This window comes from Trichoplax adhaerens, genomic scaffold (genome assembly GCF_000150275.1).
Source record: "Trichoplax adhaerens TRIADscaffold_10 genomic scaffold, whole genome shotgun sequence".
NCBI lineage: Eukaryota > Metazoa > Placozoa > Uniplacotomia > Trichoplacea > Trichoplacidae > Trichoplax > Trichoplax adhaerens.
The window spans coordinates 2389244-2411413 of record NW_002060952.1 but is presented as its reverse complement, the minus strand read 5'-3'; the positions used below and the strand labels follow the sequence as shown (position 1 = coordinate 2411413).

Below are 22170 nucleotides of genomic sequence, written 5' to 3'. Positions count from 1 at the left end.
GATCCATTTTTTGGGTGTTATAAAATTTCGTCTCCCTTGCTCAACGTATACGGCGGGTATAGGAGTATATATAAAATAGCGCAATTTATGCCCTATTAGTTTTGAATCTATGACTTTACTGCAATTTTATAACCGTATTAGGTTGTATAAAATCAATAAGAATGTTTAAATTACCTACTGTACTATATCACCATCATGATATAAAATTACAATTAATAGCAATGTGATCATAATACACCATTTACTAACAGCAAGTAGTCTTGTCATACAACCGCTTATTCACGTTTAATTTGTTCTGCTAATATTTTATAACATTATGATCAACCTTAACAAATAATAAACATAGACATTGAACTGACATTTTCATCATTGTTGCTGTTATCATGGCTACAATCTAATAATTACATGTATATATATATATAGAAAATTGAGTGCGTATTGTTTCTGATCCATTTTTCTAACACTGTATCTGGGTAGCTAAGACAGTTAATCATCCTAACGAAAATTCTCAATATCTTAATATTAGATATTGTCATCGAATGATGGAAATATTTGTCAATTATTAAGTCTAAAAAATTCTTATTCTAATTATTGCTACCTTAGATAGCTTATTTCATAATGGCAAATAAAGAGTGATGAAGGAAAGCTGTTGCACCTACTAACGGAGTACTAGTAAAATTGGACTTGTAAAATAATTATCATTTCAGTACAGCTTTCTTCCTATATTATTAGTTTTTATGCTATAAAATTGACAATCTTATGTCTCATTTATACTTTCAAACATATTTTACCCTAGGGTTTTCGTCACCGCTATTTGTAGCAGCAAATTCTGAATTAGTTGTGCTATATCCACGTTCACGTAAATGTTCTCTATAAATCCCAGCACGTTGATGATCTAGCGAGTGTCGATGACGTAGTTTAGATGATCGGAAAGTATTGACATTGGTAGTTTGCTGTTGCGATAATTGTTCATATTGTCGTTGGCGCAAGTTAGCAGTTAAGTTACTTTCACTTGGAGAATGATGAGGTTTATTGTAAGCATGATTTGGATCGTTAAGAGATTCATTCCTGTATTCATAAACAGGATCAAAGTGGTCACCGGCTATTGAAGGTTTAGCATAATTCGGTTCTCGGTCAGGAACAGAAACTGATTTATTTAACGTTATAGATTGACTGCTAGGTGTTACAGGCTTTGGCGGATAGGTGAACGGGATAGGGTTTATCGGTAAAGTAAGAGGTGGATTAAAGTCTAGCCTAGCTAAACGTTTATCATTATATCTTCCAATATCGCTTGCTGATCGATGCGCTTTTCTTGTCGTAACTTCTCTAATAATATTATGAGATGATGATTTGGTCATCACATCTTGAGCAGATTCTGTAGACAGGAATTCCATATATTCATCTGATTCTAGTGAAAGTTGGGATGAGTTATTCGTTTAGTTATTCTGTATTCGATGATCATTTAAGCAATAATTAGAAAATTAATTACTTAAACTTCCGGTGCTAAAAGATATTTGGCTATTATTTAATTCATCTTCCTCTTGCATGAAATCGTCATTAGATTCATGGTATATTGCCTATCTCGCAAAAAATATCGACACGTAAAATATTGTAATTTACACATAGAGGCTTTAAAAGCACAAAAACTTACAGGTGGCACATAATCCAAGTCATTGCTGTTTTTAATTTCGTGTTTGATTGAATTTTTTCGTTTTAGTTGGTCCCTAGTTATTTTTATAAGGATCGAAATTGAGTTGGCTTTAGTAAATATATGCCATTGTTGATGAGCAGTTTGCAACACTTTAATTAAATCCTATTTATAGCAATTTTAGAACTTACTCGTTCTTGGTTTGATTATGGTGGACAGTGATAAAATCAGAATCATATTCGCTGTCATCATCACTTGAAATATCTTCTGTATTATCGGGGTAATCGACATTTTCATTCTGCTATAAAGATTTGATAGGAAAGAAATAGCATTAACTGTTAATATTTTGTTTTTAAAATGTTGAATAGGATAATTATGACAGCATCAAAAATGAAATCAATATCGTGTAATATACAGGAAGGGGTTGACTGTCATTAGATTTGCTTGTGGCGGATAAATCATCAGAGGATTTATTTCCAGACGTGGTTAGATGAGAAGGATCGGACGGATCATCGCTTGAAACAGTAGTTGAATTTTCGAGCGCTGCATTCTCGTCTTGCTCGTCATTAGTTTCCGTATCTTCTTGTGTATATCGGAATATTTTTGCTTGATTTAAAATTAGGAGTTCAACCATTCTAGCTTGGAAACTCATATCCTTGTAGCCTTCTTTTGCATCTTCCGTTTGACTATTAAAGAAAGTTAAGGTATCAATCTCTTCATCTACGTAAATTCTGAGTTTGATGACAATTTTCTCCAGTATCTTGATGTTGAACTGGTACAGGTTCAAAAAGTAAAGTACCGGTATCTTATAGAATTATCATATTTCTTAACTTAACACTATATTTCAAAAATCTATTCATCGGAGAATAAAAGAATATGTCAAGTTCAACTTGCTAAGTTATATTTTATCAAAGTTATCCATTGGAGCATAGATGAAGTTATCAAATTTAACTATTATGCTATATTATATCAAGATTATTCGGTGTGCATTGGATGAATCTATCAAGGTCATCAAGCGATGCTGTATTTGAAAGTACTGTCTATTAGAATAGACAAACCTATTAATTTCAGCTCATGATACTAAATTTCAAGAATCGTATCTATTAGAATAGATTAATGTATCAATTTCAACTAATGATGCAGCATTTCAAATGTTTATCTACTAAAGTAGATAAATCTATCATGTCTAGCGACATTTAAAAAAAAATCTATTTATTAAAACAGATGAATCTATCTAAATACAGTTTATTATACTTTATTTCCAGAAGTTTATGCATTAGAATAGATAAATCTATCAAGCTCAGATCTTTCTATTACATCTCATCAAGTCTATCGATTAGAATATAGTATTGCATGAAATATTTCTTACCGTCGACCTAGTATAGTTGGCCCAAAAACGATTCCTAAATTGGCAGCCGACATTTTATTATCCTCGTAATTATCATGGATTCTAACGATAGAGAATAGCAATTTCTAAGTTATGATCATGAAGATCTATAAAATTGGATCACCTATCGAAAAAATTAATAAAAATTACCGTTTTAAATGAGCAACAATTTTTTGACAGGTTTTGTAATTCGATTCTGGTAGCTTCTCCACTAATCTTATAGCTTCTTTTATGAGTTCCTCTTCTGGCATTTTAAAGCTTTCCTAATGAGTAGTAGAAATAGGTTTAAAAATTATCATATATATATAAACTGATGTATATGAAAGTAAATAGAGTATATTTTCTTTCTAGGTAACTTTATCAAAAGCTATTCTAACCTTTGCCAATTCAATAAAAGGCTCATAAAATCGGAAAGTCAATAAAGGCTCAGGCAGCTAATCAACATTTAAAGAAAATGTTATACATTCTTAATCATTCAATAACGTTTAAAGATCTTGTATTACATTGTCAGTCTGTAAATATGATTTATATCATTAGTTCTTATTGGAGGCAACAGAATACATAGAAAGGTAAAATGATAAAGATGTGCAAGCCTTATAAAGAAACTGCAGTCTCTGTTATGCTGGAAATATATTTAAATTTGTTTTGCATTAATTTATTTATTGGCTAAGATTTTATTTTAGCACAGCTGAAATCTAAACCAGTCTAAAGTAGTCTCATTTTGTTGTAGTTTAGAGTAATATAGGCATTAGTAAATTAATTATAATTATCAGTAATACAGCTTACTATGAAATAGAATATTTTGATTTGTCTATTCGAATCACAGGATTGATAAATTATCAAAAAATGAATAGAATAGCTTATCCGTTTCCCGAGTGAGTTTGGCAATATGCTATCTTATTTATATACTATATGGAAGATGAATTTTTACCTGTCTAAGATATAAGCGCAGAACTGAGGCAATATGATGGACCGGCGTTTTAGATAGATCTATTTTCATATCTTTACTGGAGTCCATACTTTCGAAGAACTATTATAGATTAATAAAATTCGATAATTAAGACAATGTAATGCAATTAATTATAAATTCCAAATTATATTAGTAGACTTTCATCTGGAAGAAGAACCAGCTACGAAAGGTACTACATGGCAAACTATAGTGATATTCAAAATAATTATAGGTTAAAGAGCTATGATGAACAACTCTATTCGTAAAGGGTATTGGATTATAATAACGCTTATAAGGATTTCTTCAAGAATTGACCACCGTAAAAACTCTCTTAAAGTATTGCTTATATTCAATAGACTTAGATTAGAATAATAGTAAGGAAATCACGATAACAGATCGCAAATAGTTATCATAGATGATACTTAAAAAGATGAGAATTATGGTTGTACTGACTTTTTTAAACTTTTAGGTCTAATATCATGACTATCACGACAATTTATCCTATATAATGTCCGGGATAGCGAAAATATCAATATTGTACTAGGCATCATTGGGAAGGTTGCCATCATTAGAAGAGATCTACGAGGCGACTGGGTATAAAATCAATTTATACGTACTAGTTGATATAATTGCGAAGAAATGGAAAGTCTATCGACATTGTTAATCTCTGGTAAAGGAAAGCTACTGCAAAAGACAATCGATCTCCTATACAGGCATTTATCGATAAAATCATCATCGAAATACAAAATTAAACATACCTGACATAATTTCTCAACTTGTGATTTTACACCGGATATCCGATAGATTCCCTTTTATGATAATAATCGAATAAGAAATCAATATTTTTGGCCTTATAAGGTCTACAATTAATGTTTATTTTCAATCTATAAATATTATCAGTTATTTACAGCTACGGAATGGGTAGAAAATTATTGCAAAACCTAAGACAGCAATAATTGTAATAATAGGAGTCAAGCTGAGACTGATTTATTAGCGTGATGAGATAGGGAAGAAGTTAACGTAATCAAATGATCTATTAATATCTAGCGAATGTTGTATTCAATATTATCCGTGGTTATAATCTTTTGAAATGATGATCGCATATAGAAAAGATGAATGAAAATGATAGTAATAAATATTATGATTAAAGTACCTGAGTTTTTAAACCTGCAAGTGATGGAAAGAAATAGTAAGAAAAAATAGGAGACAATTAATAGTTAGCCTAAAAGATTGATGAAGTAGCCGTAGAACGCTTTCATGACTGACCCCGTTTATCAATTTCGTTAATGCACACCGATACAATTATAGGAACTCCAATTTGATTTGTTGCTACTAGATGATCATGGATATCTACACCAAAGGTCGATAGTTTCCGATGATGCTAACAATACAATAAGATAAGGAAAGGTTAGAGGCAACTTTTATTAGTAAAACAATTTTAAACTTGTCTTAGTTTAACTCAAATACATGCATTGACGTTGTTTTCTTATTTGCTTATAAGATGCAGTACCTTAGATCCGCAGCTGATACTTAGTTTTTCCAAGCATTTCTTATGACATGTTAAGCCGCACTAATAGTTCAATTCAATTTGGTTAATGTTGTGGTATCATTGGTATTAGTTATTCTTAGAATACAATTGCATTGAGAAAATAATCGCGCATCATTTTGATAGAATTCGAATTTGCTATGTGCATTACTTACTCTTTCACATTCTGCTCCAGAAAAGTAGAGGAAAGAATCACATTCTTGGCAACGCGATGGTGATTTCAACTTTCGTAAGACGTGAGTTTTAGCCGGTGTAGAAAGTGCCATGTTGGCGAAAGGACCAGGTGATGAAAATAATTCTATCGCTAGGGCTCGAGCTACTTGTCCGCCGTCTGCGATAAAAAAGTACCGGTAAATAATTAGTTTGGATACGTCAATGATAGCAACATTATTGCAAATTAAAGGAAAAAGGAGTTAAATAAAATTGTTATAAATTATAGGGTTAAACCATTATTTGATTTTGAATAGGCATCCGGTTCAATTAGAATCAAACTCCAAGCCCTTATCGTCTTACCTCGGCGTCCACGATGTTTATAAGCTTCATCGGGTTCTAAATCTGTCGAAGCATTCTTATGCTTTACAGAACCGTCTAAGTCTTCTTGAAATGCTGATGCTAAGCTCTTGCTGGAATCATAACTTCTATTAAGGGGATCAGTAGACAGACCGTCTTCTTCTTCTTGTCGGCGAGAACTATAGCAGTAAGAAAATGCATACAATTCAAGATTGAAAGTACATTAAAGTCTTCAGCAGCATAGGTATACAATAAATTAATAAATAGGAAATATCTTATGTTAACATAGAGTATCACATGCATGTATGTCAGTAATAAACTAGTATATATAAGATTTTCGATAATAAGATCGGAATAGATTACGAATTATAGCTAGAAATAGTATAGTATATCTTAAGTTACGAGAACGCTTGCAACAGCATAAAAAATAGATCAGTTTTGGCCGCAATCTTAGGCCAAAAAAATCTTTGCAATAAAACAAAAATTAATAGATCAAATATGACCATAATCTTGGTCATAAGGATCTTTGCAATGAAACAAAAGTGGATAGATTATGGCCTTAGTCGTAAGTTAAACGTATAAAGCAAAAATTAATAGCTAAATTATGGCCACAATTTTTGATTGTGAAGATCATTGCGATAAAAAAATTTAATAGATAAATTATGACTATTGTCTTCAATTAAAAGTATAAAACAAAAATTGATCAATCAATTATGAACAAAACTTAGGCTATAGTGATCTTTGCAATAAAAAAATGAATAGATAAATTATGGCCATCGTCTGCAATTGAAATTATAAAACAAAAAATTGATCGATAAATTATAATTACAATCTTAGGTTATCAGGATCTATGTAATGAGACAAAAATGAACCGATAAATTTTAGCCAAAATCTTAGGTTATGAGATCTTTGTAATAAAATTAAAATGATTAAATAAATTGCGGTCATAGTCTTAGGCTGCACAGATGTTACTATCGAATAAAAATTAAAATAGATAAATTATGGTTATAACGGTAAGGTTATTCATAAGTTTTTGGTAGTAAAAGGGGTGAGCTCGTGGATTTTAGCCGCAACCATAATAGAGATCGTAATGTACACTATAGTCACTTTTACGATTAATGAGAAGACATAAGATGTTATAATGGCCAAAAGGTTAAGTAGATCATTATAGAGTGTCTTGCTAATAAAATTGAGGTGAATACGTAAATTGCTGGTAAAAAGTAAGACATAATCTTACACCTTAAGCTGCAATAAAAAGAGCCACTAAAAACATGAATATGAATTATAACGATTATTATTTACATCTTTACCTATGAGATGCATTATAATAAAAATCGACATGATAGGTGTGAATTACATGTAGAATGATACAGTACATTCAATTAACAAGATATTTTGTAATAAAGTTGAGAAAAATTAAAAACTTATTGACAGAAACGGAAATAACATCCAATTTTAAAAGAATCTTTGCAATTATAATTGTAATCCAGTTAAGTAGATAGAAAATTATACGCCTAATGGCAATGTGTATTTCCATCCGAAAAAAGTATTCATAATGACATCCAAGTAGATGAACTAAAACTCTAATCGCTAGCCTATTTACGTAAAACTGAAGACTGCAGCAATGAATAGGATAGAAAAAGTTTGATGGCGTGTCTTGACATCAAAGTCTACCTGAAATTGTAACGGTCCATGTCTGCGGTAGCTGAAGGTGGTTCTACTTCTGCATTTTCTGGGCGATGACTTAAAAATTCAATAAATTGTGTTCCTGGTTCATACATTTTGGCATTGTCGGATAAAGTTTGATACTAAATTACATATTAAGAATGAAGCAGATGATCTTATTAGAAAGCCTTCAGTGTCGATAACAGTGAACATTAGATGAAGAAAATGTGATTCTACATCAATTTACTTGTACTGGGAATGGCGATAACGCTGTATTCCTCATTTGAAAATAATTTGCCGTTACTGCCTTTAAAGTTACATCGCACTGGAGTATTAACTGCCTCAGCTCAACGAGAAATTTGTCCTAAAATACCATCGTGATTCCATTTAGTTGGTAAAAAACTATCGCTAAATTTGATTGATCTTAATGACTCACCTTGGATTTTTGTAGATTTTCTTGAATACCTTCTGCCTCTACTGTTGCGGCTTTTAAAGTAACATCAGCGTCCTCAATCTAGAACCGAAATTTAGAAATATTTCTTATTGACTCCTGAAGTATAATTATTAATCCTGACCATTAGTAGTAATTATAGAAATAGAAAATTATAAGTAGAGGAATTTTGGATTTTGGATATCACATGCTTCTTACAACCAATTAATGTTGTTATGGTTATAGGATTAAAGCTAGTTTAAATACCCTGTGTTTTATTTCATCTTCTTCACGCTTCTTCTTGCCTGTTATAATTTCACCTTTGGTACTACTTTTAAACTAAAATGGAAGAAAAATAACCCACAACTTAATGACTTGATATTCTATAGCTCTTATATGTGATATGTTGTTCTGTTTAGATTATTCTGTTACTAGTATTGTTTGAATAGATATTTGAAGATTGTTACAGATTTAAAATTGATTAAATTGTCACTACTGCTAGCATATTTGTTGATACTACATTATGCTATAAAGTTACTCAATATCTATGAGAATTTACACTTTTGCATTATTTGGATGACTGAATTTGATACAATAAGACATTAGGAAATGGAAATTGTAAAAATGCCCAGAAAGCATCTTTGACAAACTCTTCTAGTCTATAGCAGTGACAATATCCTAAATGCGAGCTAGGAAGGGAGAACTAATGACATTTAAGTTTGAAAAATGTAGAGCGAAAATAGTTGAACAATATTATTAAAGTCTAAGGTACGAGCTTAAAAATTGAACACTACGAAATATCAAGCAAATTTAAAATAACTGTGGATGTAAAAATACAGTCATAGAGTTTACTATAGATGTTACTATAAAGTAATCTACGGTAGGAGTAAGAGTTTGTAGTGTGAAATAAAACTTGAAAAGTAGCTTACCTTCACATGTTCTTGCACTCTTGCTTTATAATTATTCTTGGCTTTTTTGATATTATTCTTTGCATCTTGCTAAATATTTTGAATTAAAGTTTCACTTTAGTTCAGTTTATTATTAAATGGCCTTTGATGATCGTAAAGATTTGTAAAGACCTTCAAGTAAAATTTGAGGTAGATGAAAGATTAGAACTTACATATTTCTTGTCTAATTTCATCCAACTATCTTTAAGAATTTTTCTAGCTGCATCATGCTCATTTCGTCTTGTATTTAATGGCTGTAAACAATAATAGTTTAAAGAAATATAATATGGATTAAAGTCTAGGAGTTATGGCAATATTCTTTATATAAAGATATTTACTAAGCAATTCAGTTTTGTCATGTTTGCCCAGATTTATACTTATTTTAATGGATATAATAAATATTACACATCACTAATAATAATATATATGCAATAAATTGTCTAAAATTGACAATTTTCAGTTTATACTCATTTTATAAATCTAGATATATCGTATCGCATAGTATCATTGCTACGATAGGTCTGATGCTTAATATTCACAAGAGGATCAAATTGCTGGTTTTTGCACAACTTTTAACTATTAGTTGCGGCACTGTATCGCATAATATATCATTACTAAGATGAATTTGATGGTTAATATTTACAAGAGGATCAAATTTGTGATTATTGTACAATTTTTAGCTATTAGTTACGGTACTCAACTCTTTCTACAGGTTTATAACATACAATCGCATTGAGTCTCATGTTTTATACTCATAAAAAAATGTCCTAAGTTTACGATTATTGCGTCGCTTTTAACTATTAGCCAATTTTTCTATTAGTCTATCAATGTATTATTGCATAGCACGACTCAAAATTTGACGCTTTAAGCTCCTTTTATAAGATATCAAAAATTTTCGCGTACGGAGCAGTCTTTAGCTATGATACTATTAAATTACGCGGAAAAGTGCTCTAAAATTGCTTTTAAAAAAGGATTCCCACTTCATATCTTAAATGATCTTCTAATTGAAATGTAAGGATTATTTGCGGAAATATATGACTGAATGTAGAATAATTCTGCGAAAAATGAAAAATTCTCGTTTCGTATATCTTCTCATTGGAATAGATGCTGAAAATTCGCTAACAAGCATGTATATATATGTTATCCTATCTTTCATGAACGAAATCATATTTGAATTACTTAAGCTGACGTTCAGTTAAATCTGTTACATTTTGTTATACTAGCTTTAATTCTTCTTTTAATAGTCAAATTATAATTATGAGTTCTATATTTCTACAACGAACAGCAGCGTAGATTTAGGATTGATAAGTATGTACGGTATATATATGAGTTAACTCACCTCAGTAAATTTCAAGTTCAATTGGTTGTTGTATAGTTGTTGAACAACGTTACTATATTCAATATCCTATATTACAAAAGGATAATTTGAAATAATATATCACTTTACATAATTTTGAGTATGGTGTTAAATTCTTTTTCTATCATGTACGGCGCTTACACTGTCTACGGAGGTACAAAAGACGGACTGCAATGGCAGGAATGGCTACAAGTTTATAGAAAATGTAAAAATAGGATTGGAAAATGATATATTATGGGGTATTTTATTATTTCGCTGTCATGCTTGAGCTAAAATTTTCAAATATCAAATTAAATAAAATGACTCATTTATTGTGTATCTACCTCTTCGGTTATAGCCTGGCGTGTTTGTTGGGCTAATTTACTTAAACTTTTAGCATAATCCAATTCTAAAATGGAATATTTATGTGTTATAAATAATTTGAGCTATCTGAGCTTCTTGATAGATTACTCCTATAGACCTCTAATTGAAGTCTAAGAATAATGAGAATATAAAATAGTGTTCTAACCTAGTCTTGACCTCTTCTCAACATACGTAGATATTTCCTTAGCATATTTTAGCCAAGACTTCGCATACTATCATCAAAAGCGAAGGAAACGAGTTAAATTTAGCAATACCGTAATATAGAAATTCAAATTGATGTCTTTTTCTTTCGCTTTTCTCGGCTGATCTACCTGTAAGGATATTTCCATGCTGTTGTCAGTTTTTTGCAGCAAATGATCGATAGCTTGCGGATCTTTACTATGTACTAATAAAGAAGCGAATTAAAGGTATCATAGATGAGAAATGTTTAAGTTTAGAACATCTAAAAAAAACCAATGACATAAAGAAATATTAGCCAGGACTATACTTATTTTGGGTGTTGATAATGATGAAATTGATTGGTAAATATTAATTAGGGCGGCTATTACTTCAAAATTAATAATTAAAAAAAATGCCTCTATATTTCTTTAAAATTATATATATATATGTATATTATATATATTTACCTCTATCTCGAGTCCCTGCTGCTTTAGATTGTAAATAATCAATACTACCAGGAGAAATATCTATTTGGCTATCATTTGTGTTGGATTCTTTGCTGTCGCTCTCTAAATCATTGTTCTCACTTTGATCGTCAATTAAATCGGTAATTCTATAGAGATTTGTTAGATATTTGAAGAAATAAGTTAAGCTTGACAATTTGCGCCAGACACGATTTATATACTAATGCCAAAGAAGAATTAGATGGTAGATTGTTAAGAAAATTTTAGCAATTAAAGTCTAAAGCAGAGGAACGGTATTGGTGATGCTGAACAATAATAAAAGACGAAGAAAATACTGAAACTATCTAGCAAAATGCATCTAAATTTACTGATTTGCATCTAAACTAGAATTGTGATATTGATAAAATTAAAAGGAAGTATTCATTAGTGAGAGAAGAGTTTCAGAGTTTCTCGAAATGGTCCTATGTTATTACGTATACGAATATATTTTAAGGAGTGAAATCTAATTTAGTCCTTAGTATTTTTATTAATAGAGAAAAAATTTCTCTAAATCGCCATATGAAAAATATTTAACTTTTACTGATTTAGATCTAAAGTAGACTTTAACCGATTTGGCAACGCTAGAAATGAAAAAAGGTAAAGAGATTCTCTAAATTGCGAAATCGAAATTTTATTGATTTTTATATCTAAATCAATAAATATATTTGTTAATACTAAAGCAGAATAAAGTAGGGAAGGTTTCTCTAAACAGTCTTACGAAATGCGTTTAAATTTTATATTGATTATTTTTAAATCTAAATTAGAATGCCTACATTAAAGCGAGTAGGATTGAAGAAACAACTGTAACTGGTCTTGTGAGAGAAAAATTCATAATCTGTACTTACCCATCGGTAAGAGCTAATTCTAAATGAACTGCAGCTTCAATAACCTCTTTTTCTGTACATTCATTGATGCTGTAATCTAGGCAAGAAGATAGAAATGGTACACGTTGATAAGATTTTCAATTCTGGCTAATTAATTCAATTATTTACGTGGTAATGATTAGCAGGACTATTCTGATAGTACTTCTATATGGAAATAAATTCTTTTATTACCGTTAACTTTAAGCAATAGTGTCCTAGTCGATGTCATTATTTCAGAATTGGATACCAAATCCGTATTTTTTTCAGTAATTCTTTTTAAAATACTAACAACTTCACCTACCCATTCTTCTATAGAATCATCATTATTGCCTATATTAGAAGAGAAGTTAAGAAGGAAATTAAATTTAGTTTTTGCATTTTATCTTACTGCAAATATATTTACTGATGGTGCTCAATCCTATCTGGGCTATAATTACAAGTATAATTTAGATGGCTATTAACACGTCTTGGTTTTAAATAGGATTGATAAATTACATTGTGGATTCAGTCGTAGTATGTCATCTTATCACAAAAGTATATTTTTGACGGTGCTCAACCTATCTTGGTTATAGTTACGAGTATAATTTTAGATAGCCATTATCACATCTTGGTTATAAAATAGGAATGATAGATTTTCAATTTCTTGAAGAATTTAGTTTTTTATCTATTTAAGTATCTTAATTTTTCCATTTGTCTTATTAACTGAATTTGATTTTCAAATTATAAGATACCTTAGATATCTGAATCTTCATCCTAGATTATCAAAGACTTACTTTTGCGATTTTTTAGAGATTCTTTCAGTCGTGTCATAGCATTGGAGAAAGAGTTAACATCATAGGTAAGTTCCATGATATCATCGCTATTTTTGTCATTAACTACTCCGTTATCACTATAATGGTTTGCATTTTGTGTCTGATTATTTTGCTTTATTTGAGATTTGCCACCGTTGACGGCTTTGCCCTTTGCAAATCGTGGCATTGCTAAATTTAGTGAGTTGGACTTCTATTTCACTATGTGTGTAAATTTATTTGCAATATTAATCGCAAAATATTTGAATTCACCAAATTGTGTAGTTCTAGTATGCTTTCTCTCCTAAAAGAAGTAATAATAGGATGTAGTAGAGATGGTATAAAATAAGATTCCTTATGTAACGAAACTAAGGCGTATTAAAGTATCGATATTATTTACCTGACTTCAGCCACAATGTCGATTGGATCAGTATAGTTGGATCAATAATAATGAAAAAAATTCAATTTTGGCTGCCTTACCAATGGGAGTAGGATTGAGTACTTGCAATTATCGATTTGTAGCAGATAATTCTAACCTAACACTGATAGAAAGAAGAAAGAAGATATTTGGTTAGTGAACGTAAAATAAAAACAAAGTAAATTTGTGTCTCGATTGGCATTAATAGGCAATGAGTAAATCAGTTGAGATTCGATAGTATTGATAGTTTAATGACAGGAAGCTTGAACAATAGGAAATACTACTCTAATTTCTTTAATTATCAAAACTATACGCTTATAGCATAAAAATGAAACTTGATTAGGTGGCATAAAATCTCCAACAACATTGTAAGAGGATAGTTGATTTTGATTATTTATCTATGTGTAGTAGTGATAGTTAGTCATATTATTCTAAAACTTAATTTACCTCTACGTAGATAGGTACTAAGATCTGATTTAGCCAGTTTTCGAATTAAGTAAAAGGAATAGAGTAAAGAGGATGGATAAAAGTTACATTTTGGTATATTAACCTACTTGTTTACGTTAGTATTTAGTTCTGATTTTAAGATTATTTTTACGTAATAGTTTTTGTCAGTAGTGAGATGTATGAATTAAAACCTTGAATTTTGCATAAGGACAAATCAATTAGCTTTACTGCCCTCTTTAATTGTCAGGTTGGATTTAGTATAGATTGGCGCTTTTATGGTTGAAATTAGAAATATCAAATATCAACAAAGTGATCGAATATTTATATAATATACATATACAGCATTGTCAAGATTTATTTTTACACAGTAGCTTCCGGCTGTGGAGAATTATATGCAATAAAATCTTGAATTCTATAAATCGACAAACTAATTGGCTTTACTATACTTTTAATCGTAAGCATAGATTGTCACTTTTACGGGATTAAATTAGAAATACCAAATATCAACAAAGTGATGGGAATACTTATATTCGCGTGGTATATTGCTTCAATCGTATAAGAATGAACTTAAGGAGTAATTTGTCTGTTTATGTATCTACTTGGAAACCCAATTATAACTAAATCTATCGAACAGTATAATATCCTTTCCGTCGTGCGGAATAGAAGTTAAGACTTTGATTGACAGCTTAGAGATGGAATTAAAGTACTAAACATCTGTAAAGCAATATAATGTTTAATGGAATTCTCTATCAATTGCAGGAGATTCATCTTTAAGCACTATATGTCAAATTGATGAATAAAATTAGAAACGTTAAATATCAATAAAGTATGATGGAGTAATTATCTATTAAATTCTTAAAGTCGCATATAGCAGAGGCTACGGCAGTTTGGCAGTTTATGAATGAAATTAGAAATACTCAATATCAGTCAACGATGGAATATTCGCATCCTCTATGGTAGGCTTTCCTTCCTATGAGATTGAAATTGGAGTACCATACCAAATAAAACTAAAATCATAGAATATTTATAATATGTGGATAGAGTACTTCTATAGAATCTTCTTTTGTGATTTAAAAAAAGTTATTCAGCAATAAAGATATTTCTACCATGCCTAAAAGCACTTGTATAGGATTCGATGGGAATGATTGAGTTCAAACAATGTGCTTCTATCAATAAAATGTCATTTAGTAAGAAAAGAGTTTGGGTTTCTAGAAGGTTATTTATTTAGTTAATCCATCTTTAGGGTTAATTGAAAGATGTTCAATGATTTAGTATAATGTACGAAATATCACTGCAGAGTCTAATTGAGCATGTTATGTCGTTCATGATGAGTTATTCATGGATAGGAAAGGCAGGCCTATCTGATCAGCAGGAGATGAACGAAGGAGAATTTATCACGTTTCAATTAGGTCAATATTGACTATTAATTATAAGGCAGTGGAATGCATTATAGAACTTTGTGGCGTAACTCTTTTCATCCTTAGATAATTGGCGTCGTTATTGCATAAGATAGGGCTCATTTTGAATGGGATTGAAACAAATCTATCTATATGCATAAATTTAACGGCTAAGGATTAAGGCAGTTTTATCGAATATCGGAATGATCCTCATTCCTTTTAATAGTACGTATTGATTCCATTAGCATACGTACGTAGATTAAACGGGAAGATTGAACATTTATCTGTCTACTTCACAAGTTATTGAAATGATTAAGGCTGCTTTACAAAATAAGGGAATAATCCTCCTTCCCCGTTAATAGCAAAGATCAATTCTAATAGTACATGGACGTAGACCAAATAGAAAGATTTTCCATTTTTTATTCAAGTATCTCCTAAAAAATAGAATCCTGAATGGATTCAGTTTACATTAAGAGCAATGAATGAAAGATTTCAAAGCATAACTCTGTCAGAAACCTTTTCAGCAATAAAACACTGAATATGTTCAATCAACTACAAGGCAGAAATGAACTAAATATTTTAAGGCATGATTGTGTTCAAGACTTGCTCAAGAATACAATCTTAAAACTATTGGATGAACCTTCCAAGAAATAGAGTACTCATCATGATATTCTGTCAAAGCATGTAATCTATTAGCTTCTTTATTAGGAAGAATATCAAGGCAAAATGAGCGCAATATATTAAGGCATGATCGCGTTCAAGACTTGCTCAGGAATATAATCCTAAACCTGTTGAGTAAACCTTTAAAGAAATAGAGCTCCCATTATGGTGTTCTGTCAAAGTATGTGATTCTGTTAATTTCCTCATTAATTAGCAACGATATCTAAAGCGTTGTCCAAGTTTTGAAACCTAAGCATCCATGTAGCCATTTTAGCTCAAAGTAGTAGCGATATGGAGTACCGTAGCACTAAAAGTCATGGTACACGCTAGAAATTTGCTCAATTTTAATAACTCCAAGTTGAATTAGTAGGAACTCAAAGGGTTATTGGTCACCCGATATCTCGCTCTGTTAGCCTCGCTGATTTCTGCCTGTTTTGGTCATCAATTACAGGTAGAGAGGGATAAGGGAAAGTAGAAAGTAGGGAAGCCATTTGTTGAAAAACTACAAGTAAAATAATATGATTTGATTGCTAGTGTACCCTATTCTCATAATTTATCGCTATCCCTTAGCTCATCAATCATGATGATACATTCAATACAAGGAACATTGTCTATCTATGTAGCCATTTTATAAATTGGCAATTCGTAAAATACAGATATAGTCTTGATGATGACCATGATGGACTAACTTCATTTACAGATTATTCCTATCTCAGCCTCAACTGTGAATAATACACTATACAAGAATCATAATTAGGCTGGGACTTGATCACGTCTAGTGGATCAGAAAGAATATTTAAAAGGATAGTTAAAATGATATGGAAAATTCGGGTCTAAGTATCTAATGAAGGTTAATGGATATATCATGTCTCGGTCTGCTTATATAGCCGATTTCTACCTGTTGTGATCTTTAATCACAACGGATAAGGGAAGTAAACTAGAAATTTGGGGAAGCCATGCTGCTAAAATGCAGGTAAAATAATCTTAATTTGGTTACTACACTAGCATAGCCTATTCTCAAAACTTGTCCCAGGCCGTTAACTCATCAGTCATTGATGATACATGGTATGGAAGGGAAATTTTCAATCTACGCAGCATCTTATAAATTGATAATTAGCTAAATAAGAATCTAGGCCTGATGATGATAATGATAGACTACTTTTACAGGTTATTCCTGGTGGCAATGTCGGCAAAAATGGTGACTAAAATAGGGTCCAAAATTCTTAAAAACTATCTAATTAACTTCAAAAAAATGGAGATCTTACAGTTTTACCGATCGATTTTGATAGCTGTCCATAGATCGAGTTAAAATATTTATAAGGAAAGAATCGAATAGGCATTGAAAGAGGCCTGTTACGGTTATTGCCTTTATTTCTCTACTTGAATAAGATAGCGTCAAGATGGAGATGGAATAGATCACTAGTAAACAATTTTAGTCATCCTTGGCTGGTGAGTGAATTTGTTGACATAAGGAAAAATTAACTTTGATCTTTGTTTTTTCTTACTCGTTTTAGGCTATTTCACTTATACAATCAATATCGCAGAGAACATTTGCTAGTTATTGTCTCTTCGCCTGCAATTACTATCTAAGAATGAAGAATTTATTTCAAATAGCGTTCATAGATGGTAAAGTAGGTATTAAAATACGGACGAAAGGAAAGAAAACCAATGAGTTCATTAAATCCATTTACCTTGGCCATGAAGGAAGGATCGAACTCGTAGCCGTAATGGATTCGTTTGACTTGGTCCATCATTTTATTTTAAAACTACTATGCTAGCGTATCTAATGGATTTACAACTCAAAGAGTTAGGAAGAATACGATCACTGAGGATTTTTGCAGCCGTTTGCTTTCTTTAATGAAGTAAATATGCCAATGCCCTAAGATAAATAAATACTGTAGATTTCGACGATAGCCAACGCATTAAAAGCCCTTGGGCAGACACATGACATGTTACTGAAGAGCTCTTCTCCCTTTAAACTCAAATAAAGCATTTCAAGTCGCGGCAACTCTAATCCTCTTATAATCTATCAAGAGTATGAGGGTTATTGACTACAGTTCATCATCCATTTTGTATCAGGATTGGAAAAGACACAAATAGGATGATTTCTATCGTGATCTTTGGATACCATCATGTAAAATCTTGCACTCGTTTCTTTCTCATCCCTTTATAACCTAATTAAAGCGGTACTGCTAACAAATGTTAGACAATCTATTTTAATAAGGAGCTTATTTAAATAGTATGAATCCACTTTAACAGGATCTGTGCTCGTCAAGTGGAAATAGCGATCGAGACTTTGAACAGGAGAGTTGTGATTATCATGTGGAATAGTGATTGAAATCGAGAACCAGAGAGTTATACTAGCAAAGTGGAAATAGCAATCAAAATCTTCAATTGGAGGGTGGTGCTTGTCAAGTAGAAGTAGTGATTAAAATCTTCAGTAATAGAGTTATACTCATACGTGGAAATAACGATCAAAATCTTCAGCAAAAGAGTTTTACTCGCTATGTGGAAACAGCAATTAAAACTTTAAATAGGAGAGCTGTGCTAGTAAGGCAAAAGTAGCGATTAACTTGAACAGAGAGCTGTGGTAGCAAAGTAAAATTAGCGATCAACTTGAACAGGAGAGCTATGTTGGTAAGGCAAACGTAGCGATCAACTTGAACAGAGAGCTGTGCTAGTAAAGTAAATTAGCGACCAACTGAACAGGAGAGCAATGTTAGTAAATCAAAAATAGTAAAGTCGAAAGGATTAAAAGGTTTTAAAGCGTAAACTCCGATAGAAGATGAACAACTTATTGCGTCTGAAATCTTTCATAACATCTTTTTAAATGCATGAACTGTTTCAAACCAAGATAGATTCTTATTTGGACGAAAAGAACTGCAATATTTTTCTGACTTCCTTCAGGGCAACTTGAATTATTAGTTAGAATGATTGCTAGATACATAGATTGATCTAAGTAGAAATAGCTTCCTATTTCGACAAAGACAACTATTTTCCTTCATTGCTTGAAGGTAACACGAATTATTATAATTATTACCATCCTATTTGACAGATAGGCTCACGTTGGGATAATTGAGCAATAGGAAATGCCCAATGCTGTTTCATGACCAGAATGAAATACTTAGACTGCTATCGATATTATAGATCAATTTATACAGTACATAGGCTAAAGAATCTGTACCATTTCCCTAAAAAGGGTAACAAATTATGAGGATGATTACCAGCTTGTTAGAATGATTAAGGGATAGAAATGGCCAAATGTTGTTCAATTACTTCATAATGACTGATTGACATCTCAAGCATTCTTTCTCCATAATTTTATGGACGTAGGATAATCTAATTGCGGTCTATTTCCCACCTAGATTATTTATTTTGACAATCTTTTTGTAGTTTCTCAGAAAATGCATGAATCATTTTTTATTTCCAACGGCTAGAATGGATGAAAGTTCTATTTGCTTGATGATCGAAAGCAATATTTTGATGTTAATCAAAATTGCCTAGAAGATACGTGATCGTTGTCACGACTTTCTCTGTCCATATTCTATGCATATAGATCGAATTGAACCTTGTAACATGACTAATTTGTTACTAATATGATTTAGGCAGGCCGCTTATAGTATGGTAAATAATCACTTTATATTTCTATATGAGGTAAACAAGCTATTAAAACTGTTATTTTAACGATAGAAATAGTGTTGTCTTATTACTAGCTCATAGCACAATCATCATTTTAAAGGCCATCCTGATGCTATCATATCCCTTATTCCTGAATAGCCAAGCCTTTTAACCATGTAAACACCGTAGCCCTCCATCGGATAGGATTACTACTTGAAAATAGTATAGATTTTTTCTATCAAATAAACTACGGATTCTAGTTTATAAATAAAGAATTAGTAAAATGAGATGTTATTCAGGGACAGGAAATAGAATCAGCAATTATGATGATCTATCCTCAGCATCCTATTTGCTCGTGTTATAGACGTAGAATAATTAAAGATACAAATGATCCCATAATATTGCTTGTGGCAAGGGTACTGCTTATATCTGCTTTGTCAATATATCCTGACTAGTGGATAGGATAGATAGTAATTGTAGAAAAAAAATTATTCATCAGGTTGAAGAGAAGTAAGGAAGACGACGGATTAGCAAGGAAGATGATAGATCATGTTGATTCTCTTCCTCATCGTCTCAACTATAGATAGTATGCGAGTACAATTCAAGTACGTTATTCATGTCTAAGATGGCAACATTAAGAATAAATTTAATCCATGTCCATAGCAAAATTAAAAGCTAAGATAGGTAGCTGCTTACCTTATCGTCTTTATCTATCCAACAAGTCATGAATCAATTTTATAATGGCAAAAAGGAGGAAGAAAAAGTAGTCCAAGTCATGAATCGTTGTTTATATTTATCAACCTGCTTTCAATACGACATGTTGGCCTTTAACAGCTCAATAACACATCAATGATGCTTGTTTAATGGAATTATTAATTGGCCAAATTGAAATCTTCTTATTAAAAACTTGATGTAGGATATAGATAGAGTAAAACAGGAGTAGACTTGTCAGTTAGATGCAATGGAAATGGCTAGAATGTAGATCAATTGATGAGTTAATTGAAGTTGGATGTTATGCTAGTCGACGAAGGTGTGGGATCGATTAGCGCGCATACAGCTAATATGGACGCCTGGATAGACTCAGGAAATGCCTGCAACTGTGAACAAATAATAGATATGAATGTATATAGAAAAAGTATACTTAAAGTAACAATAATGATGGCTAGTATAAAAGAAAAAAATAGACTATGAAGTCGGATATTAATTTTACATTATTTTATTGACAGTAGATTAGATCTTGGCCACTTGTATCAAAGTATGATAATGACGAAAGTGAGAGATGAAAACAAATTGTTTGCTAGTGACGAAGTCGTTGGACTTTTATCCTATTAAAACTATCAAGTTAGATATAAAATACTTGTTCTTTGGGTGCTATTGAACAAGAATCTATAATGTCAAAGGATAATAATAATGGCTTTTGATCATCTGGCAACAATTAATGAATAAAATAGATGAAAAGAAGGGGGTAGGGAAGAGGAGAAAAAAAATAATAAAAAATGGACATTTTCATTACTATCATCATGATGATAACCGTATAGACTTAATGGTACTTGTCTTTATTAATAGACAGAAAGGAGCTTACTGGATCAATGCAACGTCAATAAATTATTATTTTTTCTCCTTTCATTCTAAGTTGATAGATTTTCTTGATATTAACCACATGAATAATATTAATTTATGCTAGCCCGTATTAATCTATCGCTGATGATCTCATTTTCATGACAATCACTTAAATCAATATACAACAATGCAATTGCATTTTTTCTCCAACTAGAATAGCTTGAACTAGCCAACTCTCTCCCTATGATAGTACTATGGGAGGACCATATTGCATGTTCACGATTGTATTCTAATCTTCCTTCACAAGCTGGACACAGTTGTCATAAGATGAAGAATTAGACAATATTTCAACATCATCATAACAATGGCGGATTCTAATCCTATCATCTCTACCTCTTATTATCTACCAATAACAATTTAAATAGACAAATCAATCAAAGAAATAATTGGGGACAGTATACAAGACAAAATCAACATCATCTATTCACAGGAGATTGACTTTAGAATGAGCATAAAGGGCATGGCTGCCTACCATGATTAAAGGTGATAATGGAATCTAAGCTTTATTTTTTTCTACTGTATACAAATTGGATATTTAATGCGCTATCCTTACTCTTGATAGTTAAATCAGCTTTATAATGAACCTACGACCGACATAAAGTAGCACATAACGATGCTAGTTGAATCATCAATCAAGAACATGTTATAATATGAATGTAGTTCTAAGTGATTTTGTTCCATTTTGTCGATAGATGAAGTTGAAATTCACAATGTTAACATCTAATTAAAAAACAATAAAATTTAGCTATTGACAGATAGAATATTGGAATCTAAAACATTTTGCTATTTTTTATGACTGTCTAAATTGAATGTATGTAACGAAACATTTGTTATATCAGTTTATGCTAGGGCCAGGAAATAATAAAAATATTCTAACCTACTGATAGACGCAATA

The 22170-nt window shown here is 31.3% G+C and overlaps 1 protein-coding gene across 1 annotated transcript; it reads right to left on the bottom strand.

The window, feature by feature from the left end:
- Positions 1-776: 776 nt before the first annotated feature.
- TRIADDRAFT_59414 (uncharacterized protein) lies at positions 777-13305 on the bottom strand (the record flags this gene model as incomplete). The annotated part of the gene is made up of 29 exons (XM_002115301.1): positions 777-1408; positions 1490-1577; positions 1652-1724; positions 1840-1949; positions 2064-2379; positions 3018-3098; positions 3186-3298; positions 3413-3469; positions 3967-4065; positions 4743-4793; positions 5138-5151; positions 5251-5365; positions 5495-5554; positions 5686-5861; positions 6044-6219; positions 7715-7848; positions 7953-8069; positions 8142-8219; positions 8403-8474; positions 9065-9133; positions 9256-9336; positions 10422-10487; positions 10763-10827; positions 10948-11014; positions 11114-11187; positions 11429-11574; positions 12310-12385; positions 12520-12657; positions 13101-13305. 29 exons carry the CDS (start codon positions 13303-13305, stop codon positions 777-779), a joined length of 3549 nt encoding a protein of 1182 aa, XP_002115337.1.
- Positions 13306-22170: the final 8865 nt, after the last annotated feature.